The sequence below is a fragment of the Anomaloglossus baeobatrachus genome (genome assembly GCF_048569485.1).
Source record: "Anomaloglossus baeobatrachus isolate aAnoBae1 chromosome 5 unlocalized genomic scaffold, aAnoBae1.hap1 SUPER_5_unloc_4, whole genome shotgun sequence".
Lineage (NCBI taxonomy): Eukaryota > Metazoa > Chordata > Amphibia > Anura > Aromobatidae > Anomaloglossus > Anomaloglossus baeobatrachus.
Window position 1 is genome coordinate 1,106,585 of NW_027441808.1, and position 26,339 is coordinate 1,132,923.

General features: G+C 42.7%; 1 protein-coding gene across 1 annotated transcript in view; it reads left to right on the forward strand.

Annotated features, from left to right (window-relative positions):
- The first annotated feature begins 430 nt into the window (after positions 1-430).
- The window catches only part of LOC142259227 (uncharacterized), a 119,255-nt gene continuing 93,346 nt past the window's right edge, over positions 431-26,339 (forward strand). Inside the window, 5 exon segments of the mRNA XM_075331717.1 lie at positions 431-805; positions 935-1,114; positions 1,196-1,319; positions 1,403-1,516; positions 4,561-5,734. Of these exon segments, the coding sequence (XP_075187832.1) occupies positions 728-805; positions 935-1,114; positions 1,196-1,319; positions 1,403-1,516; positions 4,561-5,734 (1,670 nt within the window). The 5' untranslated portion in view covers positions 431-727.

Consider the following 26,339-nt stretch of genomic DNA (forward strand, 5'->3'; position numbering starts at 1 on the left):
TTTCTAGGATTTTGATTGGCTAAGCTGTTAGCAACTCCAAAGGACCAGGATCCATAACGAAGGAGGTGTGGATACTGTAGAGAGGGGCAGATTGCACAAAACCCTGTGACGACCTGATAGGCCAGAGCGTCACATATGCTTTTTAGGGTTAATTGGGCAGTTCACGTCTCCACCCACATGCAGCCATAAACAGATCACTTCTGGGGGAGGGTGGGTTTTTTCCATTTTTTTTTTGCTTGTGCACACTACATCCGATCATTCTGTTGTTACCCCCAGTGCAAGCCGATCAAACCCTGCAGATGACTCACACTGGGTTGAGCACCGAGCGTACCCGAGTACCGCGATACTCCGAGAGTGGTTTACATTCATAAAGCCCCCGAACTCTGAACTCGAACTTAGTTTTCTTGGAAAAGTCGGAGTTTGTACTGATAGCCAAAATTCAGTTTCACTCATCTCTAGTGGTATTTTTGCATCAATGGAGTTGAGTGAGGAATTGTTTTTTTCTTGATGAGCCAACATTTTCATTGATCCCATTCTAGGTACAATATGAATAATTGATCACTTTTCATTGTATTTATATGGCTATAAAATGATATCTCACCTCCCGTATCTGAATTAATTTTCCATATCATCTGCTCATCTCCTTCCCATTCAGGTCCTTATAATATCAAATCCTCTCAGTGGAGATCTTCTATATAACAGAATTCTCCTGATTGCCCCGTGAAGGATGGATATGGACAGGGACAAGATGGCGGAGAGGATATTACACCTCACCCTAGAGATCCTTTTCCGGCTTACTGGAGAGGTGAGAGATTCTGATGACGTCACATTACATCATTCTTATCTATGGGAATAACAGATGGACAGAACTGGAGAGGTGAGGACTCTGGAAATGTCTGGAGTGAGATTTAATACTGTGTCTCTCCATAACCAGGATTACACAGTAGTGAAGAAGACCTCTAGTGAGCGCTGTCAGAACCCTGTGTCTGAGGGATGGGGAAGACCCCTGAGCCCAATCACGGGGCCTCCACCTCACCCCCCGATACATGAGGACATCAATGGGCAGAAGATCCTAGAACTCACCTACAAGATGATTGAACTGCTGACTGGAGAGGTGACACTGCTGGGAATGCTGGGACATTATACAGTAACGCTATGAAGGGATCGGGGGTGACGGTATCATTGTATGTGTCAGGTTCCTATAAGGTGTCAGGATGTCACCGTCTATTTCTCCATGGAGGAGTGGGAGTATTTAGAAGGACACAAAGATCTGTACAAGGACGTCATGATGGAGGATCCCCAGCCCCTCACATCACCAGGTAATAGACAGAACTAAATACACACGGCCTATAATTATCTGTATGTAAGGAATGAATTCAGTCCCTGTATGTGTCTCCTCCAGTTCTATCCAGTAAGAAGACAACACCAGAGAGATGTCCCCGTCCTCTTCTCCCACAGGACTGTAAACAAGAAGATCCCGATGTTCCTCAGGATGTGTTTCCTCCAGATCTATCCAGTAAGAGATATCTACTCCTGCACTTTCTGCACTAGTTTTGTGTTTACATTTTTAGACTTTCTGCTCTGGGGTTTTTTTCAGCTGTATTTTCTTTTCTTCTTCTGCTGTTTGTTTCTAGTGCCTTCTCTATGTTGTTATGAAGGCAACTCAAAGACCTGCAGAGGGTTCACGAATACTCTGTTTCCCCAAAAATACGACCTACACCAAAAATAAGCCCTAGCATGATTTTATGGGATTTTTGGAGAATGAAATATAAGCCCTACTCCAAAAATAAGCCCTAGTTACAGTCAGGGCCAGCGTTAGGAGGAGTTAAACTGCGCAATTTCTCAGGAACCCAACTCTCTTCGGGTCCCCGTCAGTTGTATTCTAAGGTTGATTGTTTAAGGACCTTTGATGACTTCAAAATCATGTGACATCATGTAACCAAAGGTCTCTTCATTGCAGGAGTCTAAATTGAACAGAATAAAGGCTGGCATGCAGGACTGGTATTAAGGGAAAGGGAGAGCAAACTGGACAATTTCACAGAACCCCCATTCTACTAGGTCCCCCAGTGTTTATATACCGATTATAGGACTGCTTAAGGACCTTTTTAACATCACATCATGTGATATAAGGTCTCTTAATTACAGAAGTCTAAAAATAAAGAGGCGATAGGCTGGTGTGTGTGTGTGTGTGTGTTCATGCAAATTTTAACTAGCTTTGCCAAAATAGACAGAGTTACAGCCGCACACTGAAATGCAAAGGTTTACAACTACCAAAAAAGATGTAATTAAATTATTGCTTTAGAGAGTGTGAATTACTGGCAAACTACCCTGGAAGGAATGGAGACACCTACAGAAGGAGATTTTACACCCTGATTCATCAAAGCAATTATGGCATAAACCACTTTGAAATTTCTCAAAAAAATGTGTGCAGCACAGAGTTTTAAAAAAAATTGTGCAACTTTTGGAGGTTTCACGCCAATTTTAACCAGCTTTGTCAAAATGGGCAGAGCTTGGCCAGAAGAAGGGTGTGATGCCACCGCTTCTCTAATTCATAACAAAATGTAGTGTTCCCTATGCCAGAAATCTCACTCCAATCCATGATGTAATTTTTCAGTGTCCATTGCCAGTCTTGATGAGTTGGAGCTCTAATGTTTATCTGCATAGACCGCAAGAACCTGCTACCGGATTGGTTACAAAGCCTAAGGATGGGCCATCAACGTTACAGTCCCGGAAAACCCCATTATACAGTGTGTCCACCCATATCCTGTCCACCGCCATTAACTTGAGAACGGCGGCAGCTTTAGGCATAAAAGTGTTTTCTGGGTATAGTAAACTAGCCATGCACTACGCAATGAAACCACCTATAGCGCCACCTGGTTGAAAACAACGGAGTTAGCATTTTTATTATGAAATTGGAACGAGATAGAGAAAAAAAGTGAATTACAAAGTTGTAGGGCATACCTAGACACCACTTCTAGCTGCCGCCGTTCTCAAGTTAATTGCGGTGAACAGGATATGGGTGGACACACTGTATATCTGGCATCTGTAACTATTTTATTTTCGTCTTCGAAAAAACCCTCTTTGAAATTGTCTATGTTGTGGATCAATGTAACAAGGAGATGTTTGCAGGGTAAGACAACTGTCATGGTGGCATCAGGATCTGTGGAAACTACACTCTGCCTGCTAACTTCTCTGATGTCTGTGAGCAGCGCAGGGAGATGCAGGTGTCAAACCACAGGCTTGGGCAGGCTAGTAAGAGTTATTCTCTGCTGAGCTGCTTGTTAATGTCTTTGATCACATGCTGTAAAGGGGAAAGTATCATTCGCTTCCCTTCTGTATATGCTGGCTGGACTATCTCATTAATGCCAACTATAGGTTACCTATACTTGTCTGGTGAGGTGTTGTGATCGAGATGTACGGGTTATTGTTGTGTACTATTGCTATAAGCTGTTGTGGTGTTAAGCCTTGTTGTCTTTTTGTTGCTGCCTTCCAGCTCTTGCTTTTCTCCTTAGTCTCTCACTGTTTATTTCTGTGACTTTGCAATGTGTCCTGTCTGTCTTAATCTGTGTTTCCCGTCTTTCTTAATCTGTGTTTCCATCATACTCCTGCCCATTCCTTTCCCGGGGGGATAACAGATTAGATCTCTTCAGGAGACTAGTAAGGCACGGGACTCTGGCATCTCCATCTTCAGGGGTAATTCAGTGGTTAGGAATAGGTTAGTGTCCCCTAGCGTGAGGGACAGTATAGGAGCCCCCTGTCCCTCATTATCCTGCAGTCACATTGTGACAATCAATCAGATTATTTACTATAGCACATTCCAGAGAACTGGTGCTAGAAATGGAAGATCCGCATTAACGAAGATGTAAGTCTTAAGGCCGCTTTACACACAACGATATCGCTAGCGATCTCGTTAGCGATGTGACGCGCCCAGATCATTGCTACGATTTGCCGAGATCGCTCATAGGTCGATTTTTAGCAGTCACACGTACCCATCTCACAAACGACGCTACATCATTCAGCGATATATTGTTTGACTATTGCGGTCGTGTGGACACCGTCACACAGCAATCCTCCCAACAATTACGGCAATGACAGAGGCGTATAATTGTGTCCGCCTTATCAACCATGCCTGCCAAATCAGAACGCAGTTGGTACCACCAATCAGAGCGGAGGAGGCATGGAGCATTGCTCGTAACGACACGCCCGCGTCGCTGATGACGGACACACTAACGATGTTGTTTGAAACGACGAACAATAGTTTGAAACTGAACGATGTGTCAACGATCAAATATTTTTGCTATTTTTAAGATCGTTCGGAGTCGCTCATAGGTGTCACACGCAACGACGTCGCTAACGACGACGGAAGTACGTCACGAAAACCGTGACCCTGACGACATATCGTCAGATAAATCGTAGCGTGTAACGGGACCTGAAGATGTCAAAATTGGACAACAGATTCAGAATACATTTTTTTCCTCATTTAATATCTGATGTTATGGTTTAAAAAAATAAATTTGCTTTCAAGATATTAAAAACTAATAACATTGTATTTATTTTTAGGAGATTACTGTATTTTGAGTTCGTATGGAAATCTATTATCTTCAGAATTTGAAACAGACAATCAAAGTGTCACACATGATACATATGAAGAGCATGCTGTTGTCCCAGATATACCTCCAGTCCTTCCTCAGAAAGCTCTATCATCTAATCTTTTCAAACAAGTCCAAAATTCTGATTCATTACAGAATTGTCAGCAAAATAAAAGTTACAGTAGGGATGTGGAATATGAAACTGCTCCTACAAGGGAGAAACCATTTTCATGTCCAGAGTGTGGGAAATGTTTTATTCAGAAATCACAACTTGTTCAGCACCAAAGATCTCACACAGGGGAGAAGCCATTTTCATGTTCAGAATGTGGGAAAAGTTTTATTCGGAAATCAGCTCTGGTTAGACATCAAAGATCTCACACAGGTGAGAAGCCATTTTCATGTTCAGAGTGTGGGAAATGTTTTATTTGGAATTCAGAACTTGTTGACCATCAAAGATATCACACAGGTGAGAAGCCATTTTCATGTTCAGAGTGTGGGAAATGTTTTAGTCAGAAATCACAACGTTTTCAGCATCAAAGATCTCACACAGGGAAGAAGCCATTTTCATGTTCAGAATGTGGGAAATGGTTTAGTCAGAAAGCGCAACTTTTTCAGCATCAAAGATCTCACACAGGGGAGAAGCCATTTTCATGTTCAGAATGTGGGAAATGTTTTATTCGGAAATCAGCTCTGGTTAGACATCAAAGATCTCACACAGGGGATAAGCCATTTTCATGTTCAGAGTGTGGGAAATGTTTTATTTGGAATTCAGAACTTGTTGCCCATCAAAGATCTCACACAGGGGAGAAGTCATTTTCATGTTCAGAGTGTGGGAAATGTTTTATTCAGAAATCATACCTTGTTAGACATCAGAAAAATCACACAGAGATTAAGCCGTTTTCATGTTTAGAATGTGGGAAATGTTTTATTCAGAAATCAGACCTTGTTAGACATCAGAACAATCACACAGGGGTGAAGCCATTTTCATGTTCAGAATGTGGGAAATGTTTTAACTGGAAATCAGAACTTGTTGTACATCAAAGATGTCACACAGGGGAGAAGCCATTTTCATGTTCAGAATGTGGGAAATGTTTTATTCGGAAATCAGAGCTTGTTAAGCATCAAAGATCTCATACAGGGGAGAAGTAATTTTCATGTTCAGAGTGTGGGAAATGTTTTATTCAGAAATCATACCTTGTTAGACATCAGAAAAATCACACAGAGATTAAGCCGTTTTCATGTTCAAAGTGTGGGAAATGTTTTAACTGGAAATCAGAACTTGTTGTACATCAAAGATGTCACACAGGGGAGAAGCCATTTTCATGCCTGGAATGTGGTAAATGTTTTACTAGGAAATCAACTCTTATTGACCATGGAAAACTTCACACAGGGGATAAACCATTTTTATGTTCTGAATGTGGAAAATGTTATTCTCAGAAATCAGATCTCGTTAAACATCTGAAGAAGCTGCACAGAGAAGGAACCTTTTTCATGTTGTGAATATTTGAAATGTTTAATTGGTAAATCAATTCTTGTCGACCATGAGAAAACCCACACAGTAGAGGAGCCATTCTTGCATTTGGAATTTGGCAAATGTTTTTATCATTACTCAGGTCCTGTTGTCAGATGAGTCACATGGGAGAAGGCATCATGATGTACTGTGAGTAAAAGGGTTTTATTGAAAAGTCAATTGCTCAAGTAAGACTTCGTCAGGGAATGCACCATTTTCTTTCTTTTCAAACTTACTGTATTATTATGATTATAAGATGCACTTAGGTTTTAGAGGAGGAAAATAGGAAAAAAATTGTAGCAAAAAACGTAGTCATGATGCACTGTTATGGGGGGTGGGGAATCTGCTGCTGACACTGTTATGGGGGTAATATCCCCCAATTCTGTACTATTATCCCCCATCCCGAGGCCCTTCCAGTTATGTGTCTCTGATTTTGGTGCATATTTCGTTCTTCCTGGTATATATGTTGCTCATCTTTCTCCCATCCTGGTATATATGGCCTTCATCCTGGGCTCATCCTGGTATATATGATCCCCATGCTGGTATATAAGGCCCTCACCCTGGTATACATGATCCTCATCCTGGTATGTATACCTCTCATCTTGGTATATATTGCAATTATCCTAATATATATGATCCCCATCCTAAGCCCATTTCAGAATATATGTCCCTTATCCTGGTATATATGATCCCAATCTTAGTATTTACAAGTGAAAATGGGCCCCCTTACCTCTTGGGCTGCAGGTTGCACCTGCCCCTGGCGTCATCCTGGTATAAATATCCCTCATCACACTGCAGAAATTAAAAAAAATGCTTATACTCACCATCCATCTGCTCCCCCAGTGTGTGGTGTTGTCTTTGATGTTGGCAAGTGAATTCAGTGTATAAGCGGCGCATCGCTTGACATCACTGCCATGCACCTGCAGTTACACGCAGATATCAGCTGCCGGAATATTCACTGCTCCCCACACCTGGGATTATTGGCTTGGGGACAAGTGAATTATTAAAAAGAAGTAATAGTCACTGCTCCCCACGCCCATAATGCCACACACCCCTCGATTTTAGCTTCAGTGTCTAGAGGTAGACAGGATTATGGGAGTGAGGAGCAGTGAATATTCACTTTTGTTATTAGCAGGCACACTGTTAGCCCCAGCGCTGGTTCCTGCCTCCTGCACTACCACTCCTCCAGCCACAGCCAGGAGCATTCGGACTATGAGATAACCCCCCTTCCTACACATTTTTTTTGGGGGGAGGGGCGATGTGTCTTAAAGTACAAAAATTACAGCAATTGGTTAACAATTAGTAAAAGTAAAAAAAAGTACAATAGGCAAAATCACATATTCTAAAAGGGCAACAATTATTGTGAATCTGTCTGACCGCTTCCAGCACCACCCTCTTTCACTAAACTTCTCTTACATTTCAGAAAATTTTTTTTCAAAAGTCACAAAATGTTTGAACAACTAAGGTGTGTTGCACAAAATGAGTGACTTTTACACAATAGTTTGTAGCACAATGTGTTTGATGACTTTCCCTTTAAATAGTGCTTATCATCACAAAATATATATCATGGGATCCTTTATCAAGAATGCCTCAAAAAAACAAACCACAGAACTGCCGCTCAGAGAGAGCTGGAAATTACCTTGTTAGAGTTAGAGGCAGCAAAGCAATCATATCCCACTATCCATCTTACCAAACTCATAACAGATATTACATTTCAACTACAAACTTTGTTGACAACAAAAACGGAGCGAGCACTAAGATGGACGCAAGCGACATACTACAAACTTTCCAATAAAATAGATAAACTATTAGCAAGAAAACTTTGTGATTAGGAAAGGATTAACTCAGTATACACATTAAACAACAATCAGGGAGGCCAAACCTCCAATCCTGATAGAGTATACCAGTTATTTAATAACTTTTATCAATCTTTATATACCCAGCCAGCACCTGCTACCTCGAATGCGATAGATAGTGTCGTGGGCGGAGGGGCGCGCTCGGGTCCGGGGCTTCTGCTGCTGCTGCTCTGTGGCTCGAGCGGTGGGCCGGACCCGGGGACTCGAGCAGCGCTCCTCACCTGTGAGTGAAAAGGGATGGTTTGTTTGGGGAGATAGTTCGTGACGCCACCCATGGGACGTGGTGATGATGGCTCCACCGCTGCTGGTGACGGGGATCCCGGGACCGATGGTAGGGAGCAGCTAGGGTGTTGTCCCCTCCGTGGGTAGGGGTTGGTGTTCCCGGGGCCCGGGTGATGATACGGGACGGCTGGATAGCTGGGATGCAGGGTTGCAAAGGCAGCGCGGCACAGTGCCGGATGGGACTGTTGTACTCTCTCAGACAGAAAGTCACAAAGTCTCTGGTAAACCAAATGGCCGGATGGACGGGTCCCGCAGCTGCAGTGTCTTTGCTCTCCCCGGACAGGTGATGGTGGCTGTCTTTCCCTGCACCTGTGTAGAATGTGTTGACTCTGATGGTTTCCCAATGGTAGTCCGCTCCCCGGCGTATTGGTACCGTAAGAGCCCTTTTGCCCGCAGGCTCTGGCCCTTGGATCTCTAGCCTGTGGCGGTGGCTGTATATCCTCACGGTGTGGACTATTGCCTTCTAGCGGGACTTGGGTGTTAGGAAACCCCTGGGGTTCCGGTCACTTTCGGATAGACTTTTCAAGCCTAGTCTGGGTCCGATGGCCCTGCCTGTGTGCTTAACTTCACTCCGCTCCCCGGTTCGGTACCGGTGGGCCACCGTCCAACCCCGGTCCTACGGTTCCGCAGAGATCCGCCAACTCCTGCAGACGGCCACCACCATCTGCCGACCTTGCTGTCAGTGCCTGGGCTGCTACCCAGGCACACGCAGACGTTTTACTCCTCTCACTTTCACCTCCAAAACGAATCTGACTCCTTTTCCCGCCTCCAGGCCTGTGAACTCCTTGGTGGGTGGGGCCAACCGCCTGGCTCCACCCCACCTGGTGTGGACATCAGCCCCTGGAGGGAGGCAACAAGGTGACTGGTGTAACTGTCTAGGGAAGGTGGTGTGTGTGGTGTTATGTCTGTGACTACCTGGCTAGTCCAGGGCGTCACAATAGCTTTTTAAACTCCATAAATCTTCCTACCCTTACCTCGAATTTCTCAGCAACACTTTAAGCTAGAGTCACTAAAGAAGAGTTCGAGGAAATGGTTAAAAAGTTAAAACCTCACAAAGCCCCCGGCCCAGATGGACTCTCAGCAGTTGATTATAAGAAATTAATTCACATTTTGAAACCCCATATTATAAACATATGTAATTACATGCTTGAAGGTAAAGCGATGCCCCTGGAATTTCTCTTAGCACATATAACTGTTTTACCAAAACCCAAAAAAAAGACCCCCTGCAGGTGAAAAACTACAGGCTTATATCACTTTTGAATGTTGACCTGAAGCTCTTTACCTCTCTTTTGGCTAGTAGAATTAATCGAGGACTACAAGCACTTATACCTCCAGACCAAGACGTAAGAATCTGAATATAATTCAACATGCCAGTAAGTCCAAATCGTCAATACTCCTTCTTGCCCTTGATATAGAAAAAACCTTTACCTCGGTAATGTGGCCTTACCTATATAGGGTGTTGGCTAGATTAGAGTTCACTGAGAACTTCATCCGAACTATACATGTTCTCTATAACAACCCCGCTGCGTACCTAAAACTAGCCCACAACCGATACGCATTGGACGGGGTACCAGACAGGGGTGTCCAATATCACCGGCCCTGTTTGCAATAGCGATGGGTGATTCAATAACTTAAACTATAGTAGCATACATTTTTTTTTACAAGAAATAGTTGATACCTGATTTTCTGATCCCATTTGGGGGAGATATTTTGAAAATAGCATAATGTCATTGTATCAAGAAATGTAACCATATAATGCTTTGATTTATTTGTCAATGATTTGAATGACTCAATAAAAATCTGTTGAAACTAAAATAAATATTTACATGAAAAATTTGTAATAAGAAATTGATTTTGTAAGTCTTATTTTCATTTATTTTGAGGTATTGCCTAATTTAACATAGTTACCTAAATGGTCAGAAAAAGTGATGTCAAACCGAAGGTCATTTTCGGATTCAGTGCATCCAAAAACAAGGATTACGTGGAAAAAGCAAAACATCTCTTGAAAAAACATTTTTTGCAGACCTATGTTATGGATCCTTTTTCTACATTTAAAACAAAATATGCTCTCCTCATAATAAAAGCTTTTGAGAAAGGAATCTTAATGAGAAGCAACCACCATCCAACATATTGTATAATGATTTAGAGCAGACATCAGTTGGAGTGATTGCAATCTACGGTAAGTAGTATTATTTTCCAAAATGTCATATTCTCATTTTTTATGTAAAGAGGCCTCCAATAGCACTATACATCCCGCCTTGTCTGACTTACGTATAACCAAATAGTTATTATTTTCTTGTTTATTTTCAGCATTAAATTGATTTTTTGTTAAATTATATACTTTATTTTTATTGGAGGAGACATAACGGTGCAGAGCCAACTGGTCCTTTTCTATCACATTCTGGAACATGTGTAATGATGGTAACGAGATGTTACTGGATAATAATGAGGGTTTGAGGCCTTTGGTTTTACATCATGGTGCCCCATCAATTCTTCCAAATTACGATCCTCATCCATTTATTTTAGCATTACAATGGCTTCTGTTCAGAGAAGGAGAATCCTTCAAATACATTAAAGGTTGTAAATTTATAACTAGAGTAATTCTGACCTGAAACATTTCTATCCTCAGCAAAAAAAATGCCACTGACAAAATTTAAGCCCCTGTCCAGGACTTCAATCTGCTCAACCGATAAGACTGTGGGTGTCAAAACCAAAACACTATGTCACACCAGAGCGTACAGACACTCAGCGTGCAGCGTAACACGAGGGTAACAATGGGAATGGTAAAAAAGAATGCCCTGATGATGGGGAGAGGGGACACCACCTGCAACTCACCTGAGTCTGTACCCTATGCTCTCTAATGTCTCTATACGGGTGCTTCCCCCCGTTATCATCATGTGCCTAGGCCTTTGCTAAGCCTGGCTAGTGAGAAGGTTGGCGAGAGCAGTAGTCTCGTCATTGCAATACTACAACACATAGGTAAATGAGACAGAGGGAAAATAGACACAAACAGGAAAAAGACTTCAAACTCTTCCAATGCAGCTAAACACCACAGCTGCAATAGTCACAACTCCTCAGCTTCTTCCAGAGACAGGCTCCTTTCAAAGACGTCAGCATAGAATGAGAATCTATAACTGGCATCAGATGGTAAAATAAATAACTTTTTATATTGAAGGGGAGTGGTCACAAAAGAGATGCACCTGAGTTTAAGGCTACAAAGGATAGCCAGATTGGAAAGCGTTTTTAACCCCTACAGCATTAAAACAAAGTAGACTGACTCAAATAATGTTGTAGACCTATGAACAATAAGGTGCTGTGACGTTCTGATCCCTGACTCACCAGAGGTCTCCCCAGAGCGGGACACTCTCATGACATTATCCATAAATTAATTCATAGGCAAGTTCATTTTTTCTTGTTCCGTATTGGAGATCTTTTCATATCCTTCTTATTGGTTCTCCTTTTTCGCTTTTTTTTTTCTGAATCCTGAAATTCTCTAAATGACGTATTAGAATGAACATTTTCTCTTTGATAATCACTTAAATTATCAGGATTACAGTCTGAAGATTCCAGATCTGTAGATTTTTGCAGCGTCCGTGCAATAGTTACTGTGAGAGGTTTTCTTTAAGATTTAGGCTATGTGCGCACGTTGCGTTTTTTCTTGCGTTTCCGCAGCGTTTTGAGCTGCAGCGTTTTAATGCAAAAATGCAGGCGTTTTGATCTCCAAGCAAAGTCTATGGGAAATAGGCAGATTTTGTGCGCACTATGCGTCCAAAAACGCAGCGTTTTTTGTGTCACAAATTTGTCAAAATCTCTGCGTTTGAAGAAGTGTCAAATGTCAATTGTTTTGTGCGTTTTGGCAGCGTTTTGGTAACATTGAAGTCAATGACAGTTGTGAAAACGCATTCAAAATCAAAATTCAAGCGTTTTACATGCATTTTTGATGCAAAACGCATGCTTTTTTGTCAAAATGTAAGCATGCGTTTTTGGCATTATAGTGAGGTCAAGAGGTTTCCTTTTGCCCTCACATTCAGTCCGACTTTAAAAAAAAAAGAGTCAACTAATAAGATAAATTTATTTTTAACAAATATTAAATCTCAATAATCTTTTTATGAAAATTAGCATTATAGTGTATGATTTAAAGCATGATTTTTTTTCCTAGTGTTTGAATATTCAAACTTTATTTAGTAGTGTTTTTGTCTTGAAAACGCACCCCATTTTTAGCACTGAAAAAGCATGTAAAACGCAGTCAAAACGCGGCAAAAAACGCATGCATTTTTCCTGCGTTTTTGTGGTCACAAAGAAATTTGACAAATTCTGCCAGAGGATGCGTTTTTTTCTGCAAGGTACAGAACGCAACGTGCGCATATGGCCTTACTTTTGTGAAAGAAGGTGTTGCCCGACATTGCGCTATGAGCCAAATGTCTATCATGGTGCAGAGAAAGGCGGCAATCGATCTCCCCCCTAGAAGTGGGACTCCTGGGACAAACAGGGGACAAATATGGAGTGGGAAAAATGTGCGATCAGTGTTGGACAGAAATAAAATCCATTTTAGTATAGGTTATTACTTATGTTGTGCTCTGATCTGGAAGAACAGGAATTTTGAGTGTACCGCCCCGCGGCCTCAGCTGCGGTCGCCGAGCCGCTCGGATCCGGGCTCGTGTATCGGTGGCTCGAGCGCCTCCGGACCCGGGGGTCACATCGCTCTGGAAGGGTGTAGTGGCGGTGCACGCAGGGGTTTGGGGTGGTTGTTTGGTAAAGTTCGTGACGCCACCCACGGGTTGTGGTGATTATAAATATGAGCAACAATAGGGAAATTAATGACCATAATAAATTACACTGGGGAACGCAATTTTTTAGGCGTTAGGTCAGACAACTGTTCTTAATTAACTTTTGGATGCTGAATCCAGAAATGATCTCAGTTTTTATCTATCACGTCGTTTTTGAACTATAGGATTTTTGTCTTCTCAAAAATATGTAAACTACTGTACCTAAAAAGTTTTTTTTATTTTTTAAATAGTACAAATATGAACAAAAAAAGAAATATTTAAGAAATAGGCATGACAAATATGTTTTTTAACACTATCATGTTTTTTTACAAAGGATATATATATATATATATGCAAGTATTTAAGGTAAAAATGTACATTTATAGCTTTTTCTGGAGTGTTTAACTTGAGGACAATCACGTTTGATGCTCCAGCAATAGTCAGCCATCATATGTACATCCCATCTACCCTGGTAACGGTCTTCCATAACCTTCAAATCTTGGTGAAATCGTTCACCTTGCTCATCGCTAACAGCACCAAGATTTTCCGGAAAGTTGGCAAGATGGCAATACAGAAAATGTAGTTTAATACTCATGTTGCAACCAAGCGCTTTGTAGCTCTCCAATAGTTTCTGAACAATTTCTTTGTAATTACTTGCATGTGTATTTCCAAGAAAGTTCTTGACGACGTCTTTGAATGATAACCAAGCATTCTTCTCAAGATCTGACAAAGTCCCGGTGAAATGTTCATCTTTGATGAGCTGTCGAATTTGTGGACCATCAAACACACCAGCCTTGATTTTTTCAATGGACAGTCCAGGAAGTGCCAACATGATGTACTTAAAACAGTCGCCGTCAGTTGGCAATGCTTTTACAAATTGCTTCATGAGACCTAGTTTTATGTGCAGAGGTGGGAATAGTATATTCTTCCTGTCAACAAGTGGCTGATGTAGAATGTTAGGATCTCCAGGTTTAAGACCAGATCTTGGAGGCCAATTCGACTCAACCCAATGCTTTTCTCGAGCTCTGCTATCCCACATACAGAGAAAGCAGGGATACTTTGTGTACCCACGCTGCTGACCAAGAAGGAAGCAAACCATTTTAAGGTCAACACAGATGATCCAATTGTGTGTCATATTTCAATAACTCAATAACTCTCTTTACATCTCCATGTTCTTCACGAAGAGAGACAGAATGCCCAATAGGGACTGCACCAAATAAATTGCCATTGTGTAGAAGGACACACTTAAGACTCCGCTTTGAGCTATCAATAAACAGTCGCCATTCATTTGGATTGTACATTGAAAGCCCTAATTCTTGTAGTAAACCAGGAATATTATGGCAAAACACAAAACCGCTGTCACACCGAAAGTACTGCAAAAATGTACTTTCTCTAGTACGAAAGTATGATACCTTCGCTCCTTGTTCAAGTAACTGTTTCTCATTCAGCCTCGATGCTAGTAATTCTGAAGCTTTTTTTGATAAGCCCAATTCACGTGCTAAATCATTTAACTCGTGCTGATCAAATCCCTTACGAACTGAATCCTTGTGAATTTCAAATTCTGCATCATTGCTGTCACTGTGTTCGTCAACATCACTCAGAACTTCTAGAGATGGTAGCTGTTCGAAAACTGGCACTGGAATTTCAGCTGAATGAGGCATTGGTCTGATGGCTGACGGTAGATTTGGATATTCTATTTTACTTTTATATTTCCTGTTAAATCCTGATGTTTTCACTAAACAGAAGTAACAGTCTGTGGAATGACTTTTTTGCTCTCTCCACACCATGGGGATACCAAATGCCAACTTGTCACGTGTTCCTTTGGTCCACATCCGTAAACTCTCGACACACTGCTTGCACACTATGTGAGGGGCCCATGGCTTATCTTGATCACCGAGTTTTACTTTAAAATATGCAAAATATGCTTGTTTGACAAATGCACTGATGTTTGCCCTTTGAACTGGAATGGTGAAAACACCACAAATATAGCAGAAGGAGTCAGGGTTGTTTAGGCATTTACGACGAGAGGAAGAAGGAGCAGACATGATCTGAACCAAAGGAAATATGTACATAAGTAAATAAAACACTGAGATGTAAAGTTACAAGCTTTGAAAACTAACAAAGAAAAAAATCATAAAAGATATATAAATTACAACTAAAGGTCCAGTCACACTAAGCAACTTACCAGCGATCCCAACAACGATAGGGATCGCTGGTAAGTTGCTAGGAGGTTGCTGGTGAGATGTCACACTGCGACGCTCCAGCGATCCCACCAGCAACCTGACCTGGCAGGGATCGCTGGAGCGTCGCTACACGAGTTGCTGGTGAGCTCACCAGCAACCAGTGACCAGCCCCCAGCGCCGCGTGGAAGATGCTGCGCTTGGTAACTAAGGTAAATATCGGGTAACCAACCCGATATTTACCTTGGTTACCAGTGCAAGGAGCTACACGTGCAGAGAACAGGGAGCAGCGCACACTGAGCGCTGGCTCCCTGCTCTCCTAGTTACAGCACACATCGGGTTAATTACCCGAAGTGTACTGCAGCTACATGTGCACAGAGCAGGGAGCAGCGCACAATGCTTAGCGCTGGCTCCCTGCTCTCCTAGTTACAGCACACATCGGGTTAATTACCCGATGTGTGCTGCAGCTAAATGTGCACAGAGCAGGGAGCAGCGCACAATGCTTAGCGCTGGCTCCCTGCTCTCCTAGCTACAGCACACATCGGGTTAATTAACCCGATGTGTCCTGCAGCTACATGTGCACAGAGCAGGAGCCGGCACTGACAGTGAGAGCGGAGGAGGCTGGTAACAAAGGTAAATATCGGGTAACCAAGGACAGGGCTTCTTGGTTACCCGATGTTTACATTGGTTACCAGCCTCCGCAGAAGCCGGCTCCCTGCTCACTGCACATTTAGTTGTTGCTGTCTCGCTGTCACACACAGCGATCTGTGCTTCACAGCGGGAGAGCAACAACTAAAAAATGGCCCAGGACATTCAGCAACAACCAACGACCTCACAGCAGGGGCCAGGTTGTTGCTGGATGTCACACACAGCAACATCGCTAGCAACGTCACAAAAGTTGTTCGTTAGCAGCGATGTTGCTAGCGATGTTGCTTAGTGTGACGGGGCCTTAAGCGCCCAATGTAAAGAGAAAAGCTATCACAAATCCTATTTATTCCTACTATGATACATTTTTTGTGTAAAGATATTGATAATTATGACGTATTGGGAGCTGCACACACCTCTCACCACACGGTCTCAGTTGTGACTACTCTTACAAGTTGCCACGTAGCTCTATATGAGTCGAATTGTACTCAGATAACAAGTCTTATTACAGAAATCGGTGCAATTGTGCTTCTATGGCAGGGAAGTTGAGGAGGAAAAACTTGACGTGATAGAAAAAAAACTGACTACATTGTTGGAATCAGCATGCCAATTTTAGTATAAATCAGCTCAAAAACCTAACTCAACAAATTTTTTTTCAAATTGTTCCCCAGTGTTATTAGAGTATAGAAAAAACGTCAAAAAATGTCAAATTTTTGGTAAATATCAAATATCTTTATTAATACAAAAGACTAAAAATCTCACACCAAAAAACAGAGGACAATAATAATACAAAAGTATTACAGGTTGAGGAGTGAAGTATTCCAGATAAGGATATCTGCTACTATTTAGCAAAAGCCACATCTAGGACCCAACTTCTCTCTTGTGCCAAAAGGAAGAAGCAATCTGATAACATTATTAGATTTATTACAACTTATAATAACCAATGGTTCCAAATAAGAAAGATATTAACCAAACATTGGTCAGTACTACAACTAGAACCATCTTTTAAGAATGTGTTATCTGATTTTCCAGCACTGACAGCACGTAAGAGTAAAAACTTGAAAGATTATTTAGTGCATAGTCACTACGTCTGTCTTGCCAATCTTCCTTTTGACATCGGACCACCTAAATGGGGCTGCTTCCCATGTGGGTCATGCTAAGCATGCCGTAATATCGAAAGGGCAAAAACCTTCATGTCGGCGGATGGTTAGAAGAGCTTCAAGGTTAGGCACTATATCTCCTGTAGTACTGAATTTGTGATCTACGCAGCCAGGTGCGGATGCGGACTGATCTATGTAGGATTAACCTCTAGACAGTTCCGCATCCGTGTCCGTGAACATGAGGGATATCATGGCAGCGAAGGAGGTGTCTGACCTCGATGCTTTGAAGACCATCCCCCGACACTTTAAGGTCCATCACGATTGCAACCCCTCCTCCTTAAAAGTAAGCTCCGACCCAGACACCTAGACAGTCTGTGGCAGGCCTGGTCCCAGGTCTGCCCTTAACTTTCCTCCTCACTCCTTCACAGTACGTTTCTGACTGACTGACTGCATACCTCCCAACTTTTGAAGAAGGGAAACAGGGACAAAGGCAAAATTTTGACCACGCCCCTAGCCACACCCCCTAGCCACAGCCATTTGTCAGTAAGGGTCATTCAGCAGTTGCCCCAGACTGTTCGTTAGTAGTCATAGCAGCCAGAATTTTCTTATATTTATAGGTGTCACTATATGACATGTTGCTTATTTGTGCCTATAAAGCAGTGTTCACACGTTGCACACGTTGCATAATTTCAGGGTTTTTTTGTTTCTGTCGCTGTCGGCACCAAGCTACACAATAACAATCTTCTCTGGTTTTTCCATTTTTGCTGCATTTTTTCTGCCTTTTCTCCATTATTTAATGTGTTTTTGGTTCAGATGTGAATCTGCGTTTTTAAGTGTTTTTATTGTACAGAGAAGCTTTTTCCTGGGGTTTTTTCAGCTCCACATAGAAACCTCCAGAGAAAAAAAAGCATGAAAGCCGCAGAGATCAGCGGCGTCTTCTCGTGGAATCCACTTTACTTGGACAATTAAACACAGCAGAATAAATGTGCAAAAAAACAGCAGAAAAAAAATGCAGCATTTACACTACATGTGAACACAGACTAAATGTCCAAGCAAAGTAGATGAGACGTCCTGAAATCTCTGCCCCTTTTATGTCTGAAGACCCCGCTGAACTGTGCGGATTTGGTGTTTTTCTTTTTTATAATCTTCAGGATTCACATCTGCACAATACGTATCAAATAAGGGGACAATGCATAAAAAACACCGCAAACACGCAATAATCAGAGAACATTGTTATTGCGCTCGTGCTGCGGACATCTGCAGAAAAAAACTCAGCATTTACGCTTCGTGTGAACACGGCCTCAGTGATACATTTTTATTACATTTTTTATGGGTTTTTCTAAAGAAAAATAATAAATTGCGCCATTTTTTTTCCGTCATTTACCGATCCCCATAAATAATCTGATTGCTGCATTGTTCGGGTCGTTACGATTACAGGGACAACAAATATGTCCATGTTATTTGCTGATTTGTGATGTTTATTATTTTATAAAAAAGTGCAATAAAATTACATTATTCCATTTTTTTTATTATTTTTAGCAATTTTATTATAAGAAAAAAAAAACCTCTTTTCCTCTCTCTCTAGAATACAGGAGATAGAGACACTGCTCTGTACAATGGAGCTGTATCCTGTGTAATCTGCTGTGTAAGAGGCTGCATTGTAGGTTCATTTATGTAAAATCCTCCCTCTGACATCATCAATCCTAGTGGCTCAACAGCTAGAGCAGCTTGTGTCCAGCAGCTAGGAAAGCCAGGAGGCTGCTGGACACAAGTTTTGAACGCTGCTGGTTTGAATCCAAGCTGGTGAAAAAAAATAATTTATTTGTATTTTTTTTCCTCATTTCTTTATAATAGTTTTATGGGAAGAAATGAATCTGACTCTTCCCTTCACCTACAAAGAGACGCAGTATTTATCTATCTACCCTCTATCTATCTATCCTCTATCTATCCTCTATCCATCTATCCTCTATCTATCCTCTATCTATCCTCTATCCTTCTATCTAATCTATCCTCTATTTTCTATCCTTCTATCTAATCTATCCCCTATCTTCTATCCTTCTATCTAATCTATCCTCTATCCTTCATCCTCTATCTTCTATCCTTCTATCTAATCTATCCTCTATCCATCTATCCTCTATCTATCTATCATCTATCTAACATCTATTCTTCTATCTAATCTATCCTCTATCCTTCTAATCTATCCTCTATCCTTCTATCTAATCTATCCTCTATCCTATCTAATCTATCCTCTATCCTTCATCCTCTATCCTTCTATCTAATCTATCCTCTATCTTTCTATCTAATCTATCCTCTACCCTATCTAATCTATCCTCTATCCTTCTATATAATCTATCCTCTATCCTCTATCTCCTATCCTTCTATCTAATCTATTCTCTATCCTTCATCCTCTATCCTTCTATCTAATCTATCATATATCCTCTATCCTCTTTCTTCTATACTTCTATCGAATCTATCCTCTATCCTTCATCCTCTATCTTCTATCCTTCTATCTAATCTATCCTTTATCCATCCATCTATCTAATCTATCTTCCATCCATCCATCCATCTAGTCTATCCTCCATCCATCCATCTATCTAATCTATCATCCATCCATCCCTCCCTCCATCCCTCCATCCATTCCTCCCTCCATCCCTCCTTTCATCCATCCATCCATCCCTCTATCCCTCCTTCCCTCCATCCATCCCTCCCTCCATCCATCCTTCCCTTCCTCCATCCATCCCTCCTTTCATCCATCCCTCCCTCTATCCATCCATCCCTCCCTCCATCCCTCCTTTCATCCATCCATCCATCCCTCCATCCCTCTATCCCTCCCTCCATCCATCTCTCCATCCATCCCTCCATCCATCCATCCCTTCCTCCATCCATCCCTCCCTCCATCCCTCCTTTCATCCATCCATCCCTCCCTCCATCCATCCCTCCCTCCATCCCTCCCTCCTTTCATCCATCCATCCATCCATCCATCTCTCCCTCCCTCCATCTTTGCAGCTGGATAATCTACTTCTGATTTCTCTACTGCAATATAGAGGTTAAGATTACAAAATTTTCCTATGTTTTACAATACGGGCAGTGGCTCAGTGGTAGAGCTGCTGCCTATGGAACAATGAGCTTTCACAGGTTTGAGTCCTGGCTGCCCCTGATAATCCAGAGCTGATGATCATTTAATTTAATTTATTCACTGCACTGAGGGGAGGAGCCGGGACATCAGCTGTGAGCCGCGGGAGTGCGGGACACACCTCTAAAATCGTGGCTGTCCTGCAGAATCCGGGACGGTTGGGAGGTATGTTTATATGCAGCAGCGGTGATTCAATTATAGCACTTAAAATGACGGCAGCGCGCGCACGTTATTGTGACAGGATTTAGGCTGCCAAAATATAAATTGTGCGTAGCTGTAGAAGCTTTTCTCATGAAGTTATGATGATGAAAGGATGTATAAAAAATTATCCACGGAGGATATACGTATTCACAGAGCAGACCGCAGATTTGATGTATCTATGAGTGACATCAGTTACTCACTGTTATGGCATTTCTTTCTGTTTTAATTAATAACTTCACGGTGCCTTCAACAAATTTCTCGGGAAATGTCTCAAAACATTCTAGTGACCTTCCTAAATATAATTCCAGAGGTTATTGACCGAAAAATTTCCTTAAAATTTGTGAAATTAGTTGCTTTATCCTATGGCAGTAGGAGCCCTCCTTAGAGTGTTATGACATCATCACTAGCCCCGCTCACTCTCCGTGTGTCCCTCTCTGGGGAGACCTCTGGTGAGTCTGGGATCAGAAGGTCACAGCGCCTCATTGTTCGCAGGTCTACAACTTGATTTGAGTGACTCTACTTTCTTTTAGTGCTGTAGGGGTTAAGGACTCTTTCTAATCTGGCTGTCCTTTGTAGCCTTAATCTCAGGTGCATCTATTTTGTGACCACTCCCCTTCCTTACAAAAGGTCATGTATCTTACCATCTGATGCTTGTCATAGATTCTCATTTTATGCTGACCACTTTGGAAGGAGCCTGTCTCTGGATGAAGCTGAGGAGTTGTAACTATTGCAGCTGTGGTGTTTAGCTGCATTGGAAGAGCTTGAAGTGTTTTTCTTTTTTGTGTCTTCTTTTCCCTCTGTTTCCTTTACCTTGTGTTGTACTATTGTAGTGGTGAGACTCCTGCTCTCGCCAGCCTTTTCACTAGCCAGGGTGAGATCAAGGTGACCGGAGGCCTAGACACGTGATGACAATGGTGGGAAGGACCCATATAGAGACGTTAGGGAGCAAGGGTACAGACTCAGGTGAGTTGCAGGAGGTTTTCCCTTCTCCCCATCATTAGGTCCTTCCTTTTTTACATTTCCGTTGTTACCCTTGTGTTACGCTGCATGCTGAGTGTCTGCACACTCTAGCGTGACATAATATTTTGGTTTTGACACCCACAGTCTTATCGGTTGAGCAGATCGAACACCTGGACAGGAGCCTAAATTTTGTCAGTGGCTTTTTTTTCCCGGGGATAGAAATGTTTCAGGTCAGAATTACTCTAGTAATAAATTTACGTTTAATGAATTTGAAGGATTCTCCTTCTCTGAACAGAAGGCCATTGTAATGCTAAACTAAATGGAGGAGGATTGTAATTTGGAAGAATTGGTGGGGGATCATGATGTAAAACCAAAGGCCTCAAACCCTCGCGTACCATCATTACACATGTTCCAGAATATGATAGAAAAGGACCAGTTGGGGGGGCGGAGCTAGCCGATGGCACGTTAGGACGCAGAAAGGAGCTCCCACAGACCCACGGCAGAGCTCCAATAACACAGGCACTCACCGGGCTCCAGGACGGTAATGGCACGCAGGAGGGGACGGGCGACGAGCACACAGATCCAGAAGGGAGAAGGTGCTGATATCGCCCGCTTTTTCGGGGCCGCAGCCTCTCAGACTGACACTGCTGCTCTCTCCAAGATGGCGCCGGCAGATACTGAGACAGGAGATAACACTCAGCAAACATGCAGAGGAGCGACCTCACTGCCCCCACACATAGCGGCAGCCAGCACAGCTCTAAATGCAGACACATTAAAGCTGGGCACCACAGAGGGGAATACTGATAACCCCTTGCCCCAGACACAACAACGATCTCCAGAGGAGTTATAGGCAGAGCAAGGCTCCTGCCCAATATTACAACAAACTACAGCAGCTATGGGAAGCAGACCTGCAGCACCCAGAGAGGAGCCCATAATAAAACCACCACAACAACACACATCACCTAAAGAACAAAGACCCTCCAATTCAAATACCTCCACCAGCAGAAACAAAGGAGACAAGAATAAACCAGACCAGTCACAGGTACAAGAGGAAGATTGGGATTGGAAAGCACATATTAGATCAATTCCAACCAGGCAGGAAATGGACTCTTTGCTGGGAAAACTAAGGGAATCCCACAAACAGGACATGGCTGCTATACAATCAGAGCTCAAACAAATTGGCCAGCGTGTAGCAGCTACAGAAGAGGTGCAGGAACAGATATTTTATCATATAGAATCACATCAACAAGTCCTATCAGAGCACACAGCCCAGATACAGGACATTTTGACCCATTTAGATGACATCGAGAACCGGCATCGCCGTAATAACTTAAGGATTAGAGGCCTCACAGAGGCAGTGGAACCATCGCAGCTGGACGAATGGGCACAAAAATTCTTCACCCGTGTCCTCCAACATGATCCAGAATAACGCACAGAACTGGACCGCATCCACAGATCCCTGGGTCCCAAATCCCCTGACCCGGCCAGACCAAGAGATGTGATATATCTTTTCTTTCTTAACTATCTTATTTCTATTCCTTTCTTCTTTTTCCTTTTCTTTTCTCTCCTTCTATCCCCTTCCCACTCTTTTCTGTGATGTCGCACCTAACCTTTTGCACCTACAATACTAAAGGTTTAAATAAACCTGAAAAGAGGAGACAAATCTTATATCGTCTTCATAGGAAGGGAGTTAAAATAGCTATATTCCAAGAGACACACTTCATAGCTTCCAATACACCTAAATGTAAAACCAAAAATTACCCGATGTGGTTTCATGGCCCACACCCTAGTCGGAAGGCATGTGGGGTTTCCATTGCCTTTCACAAAACATTCCAGCCAACAATCCTTGACACACTCATTGACCAGGAGGGACGCTGGTTATTTCTTAAAATATATTTTTTGAATAACATCTATACTATTGCTAACATCTATTTTCCAAATCAAGACCAGTTATCCTTTGGATAGGGTGGCACCTGTATCATCGTGGGAGGAGACTTCAACCTCATTCTAGACCCGATCCTGGACTCGCCCTCTGGTAGGTCCGCAATCCCCTTCTCGGCACTACATAGATTGAAAAGGGAACTGACATCCCTTAAATTAGTTGATCTTTGGAGGGTCCTGCATCCCGGAGTCAGAGACTACAGTTTTCATTCCGCAGTACACAACAGCTACACCAGATTAGATCACATCTTCATATCCCATGACTTGCTGGACAAATCCCCGGGCTGCTCGAAGGATGTCTTCCTTTGGTCGGACCACGCACCAGTGTATGGGGAAATTGGGGTAAGGGACAGAGGGGACACGGGACACACCTGGTGATTTAATGATAATCTACTTAAAAATGAGCAGTGTCTGGAAGATATCCATAATACCATTGCAAATTTCAAAATAGATCATGCGGCAGATCCTACACCAGACCCGGTCAAATTGGAAGCGTTAAAATGTATGATTCGGGGGGTTTGCATATCGCATGGATCCAGAATTAAAAAAGAAAGTGCAAGAGAGCTAAAATAACTACTGCTGCAGCTAGGCCACAAAGAAACAATAAATAAATCCAGAGCCAGTGATATACTCAAAATAGAAATATCTAACATTCGTCACCAAATATTATCCATACTAGATTGAAAATCGTTGTGTGCCAGGGATAAATTCCGCAGGAATATCTTTGAGTTTGGAGATAAAAGTGGACGATTACTGGCCAGAACCCTACATCCCAGATATGCACAAACTCCAATACTCTCGCTAAACTCACAGACAGGAACTCAGATCCACTCCACCCCTGACATACTAGAAGAATTTAGAACTCACTATGCAAAACTTTACAACATCCCAACTCCACATGCCCCATTATCTGACACGAGACACCATAACATCTTAGAATACCTCAATAAATATGCACCAGACCCTCTTGAGGATACAGAGGCTGAGAGCCTAGAAGAGGATTTCTCAGACACTGAACTAAGCGATGCTATTAAAGCCCTTAAAGTTGGCAAAAGTCCTGGCCCCGACGGGTTTACCCCCCGGTTCTACAAAATATGTGGAGAAGCCTGTAGCTCTATAATGTTGAAAGCCTTTAACTCCATAACAAAAACATGCCAGTTCCCTAAACAGACATTTCAAGCCCGAATAACAGTAATCCCAAAACCTGGCAGGGACCCACTAACTTGCGCCAATTACAGACCTATCTCATTAATAAACGTGGATATTAAACTATACTCTAAAATGATAGCTTTGAGATTAGGCCCCTACATTCCCAAACTGATACACAAAGACCAGGTAGGATTTGTTCCAGGGAGGGAGGCGCGTGATAATACAATCAGAACCCTGTCTCTGGTAGCCCAAGCCCGACAACGCCAAACCCCAATGTGCCTCTTGACAGTCGATGCCGAAAAAGCATTTGACAGAGTCCATTGGGGCTTTTTAGAAGTCACGCTGCAGGCAATTGGCGTCCGTTCGCGCTTACTACAATGGGTAAAGGCCCTATACCGTGAACCAACGGCACAAGTGGGTGTGAACGGACGCCTGTCAACCCCATTCAGTATTGGAAACGGCACCAGACAGGGATGCCCTCTATCACCATACCTATACATTTTGGTAATGGAATCCCTGGCAAACGCGCTTAGGAAAAAACCCTCGATAAAGGGGTTACAGATAGGACCAACGTCTCATAAACTGGCACTGTTTGCAGATGACCTCTTGATATATGTGACAAAACCAAGGATTAGCTTACCCGCTATACTACAGGAGTTTGAGACTTTTGGTGGACTCTCCAACTTTAAAGTAAACCTACAAAAAACGGAGATCCTAAACGTATCGCTATCGTCGGTGGAAGAGGATGCCCTCAAATCCGTTTTTCCCTTTAAGTGGAACAGCAATTGCATTAAATATTTGGGGATCAGGATACCTTCTAAACACCAAGACCTATATGAACATGGATAATTTTCCAGACCTTTTAAAAAACATACAAAAAGACCTCACGGCTTGGCATAACCTCCCCATCTCGTGGTTTGGTAGACTCAATACAATTAAAATGGATGTCCTACCCAAAATACTATATATGTTCTAGACAATCCAATTGAATCTAGGAGAAAACTTCTTCCTTAAGTTAAAAAAGATGATCAGCAATTTTGTATGGCACGATACCAGACCCCGACTGAAATACTCCATGTTGAATAGGTCTCGCTGGGGCGGAGGGATGGGGCTACCTGATTTTAAAGCGTACCATGCGGCGTCGGTGGGCAATTGCATACTGGATCTCCTCCATAACAGGGACAGAAAATTGTGGGTAGAGATTGAATGTGATTTACACGCGACCATGATGCAGGGAATCCTCTGGTTATCATCTAGAATCAACTTGGAAACCCTGGGAATTTCCCCGATTCTCTTGTCTCTGGCTACCGCATGGAGGAGGGCCAATAGGCGATATAGGCTGACAGGGGAACCGTGCCCTATGACACCACTGGTGGGCAACCCTGCATTCCAGTGCTGGCTTCGCGAAATCCGTCCCAGCCTGATTTCAATGCCAACGGGAGGGCTCCCACGTGTTAAAGATGTAATTACTCAACAGGGTTGCAGACCACTGATGTCCTTGTTAGATGACCAGCCAAGAGAGCCAAGTCATTGGTTTCAATTCTTACAACTACGTAGCTTTGTAGACTCTCTGGCTCCGAGATCTGAGATGCATAGGGACTTGACTCCATTTGAAAGACTATGTTTCCTTCGAGAAACACCTCCCCACACAGTCTCGATAATCTACAACATAACAGTGTCCGGGGGGACGGGGGGGACCTGCCCGAGTATGTAGGGCAATGGCAGTCAGAACTGAGAAAGACTTTTTCCAAAGAACAGTGGCATAAGTCATTTAACCTAACACACAAATCCACCATCTCATGTAGAATGCAGGAACTCAACTATAAAATCCTCGCACGGTGGTACAGGACACCCGCCAGGCTCCACAGAATGTTTCCAGAGGTCTCAGACACTTGCTGGAGGTGTCAGACCTCGGTGGGCACAATGCTGCATGCTGCATGTTTGGTGGTCTTGTCCAGGGAACCAGGGATTGTGGGAAGACGTCTTTGCTCTCTATAATCATTTACATCATGTGGGAGTGACACCCT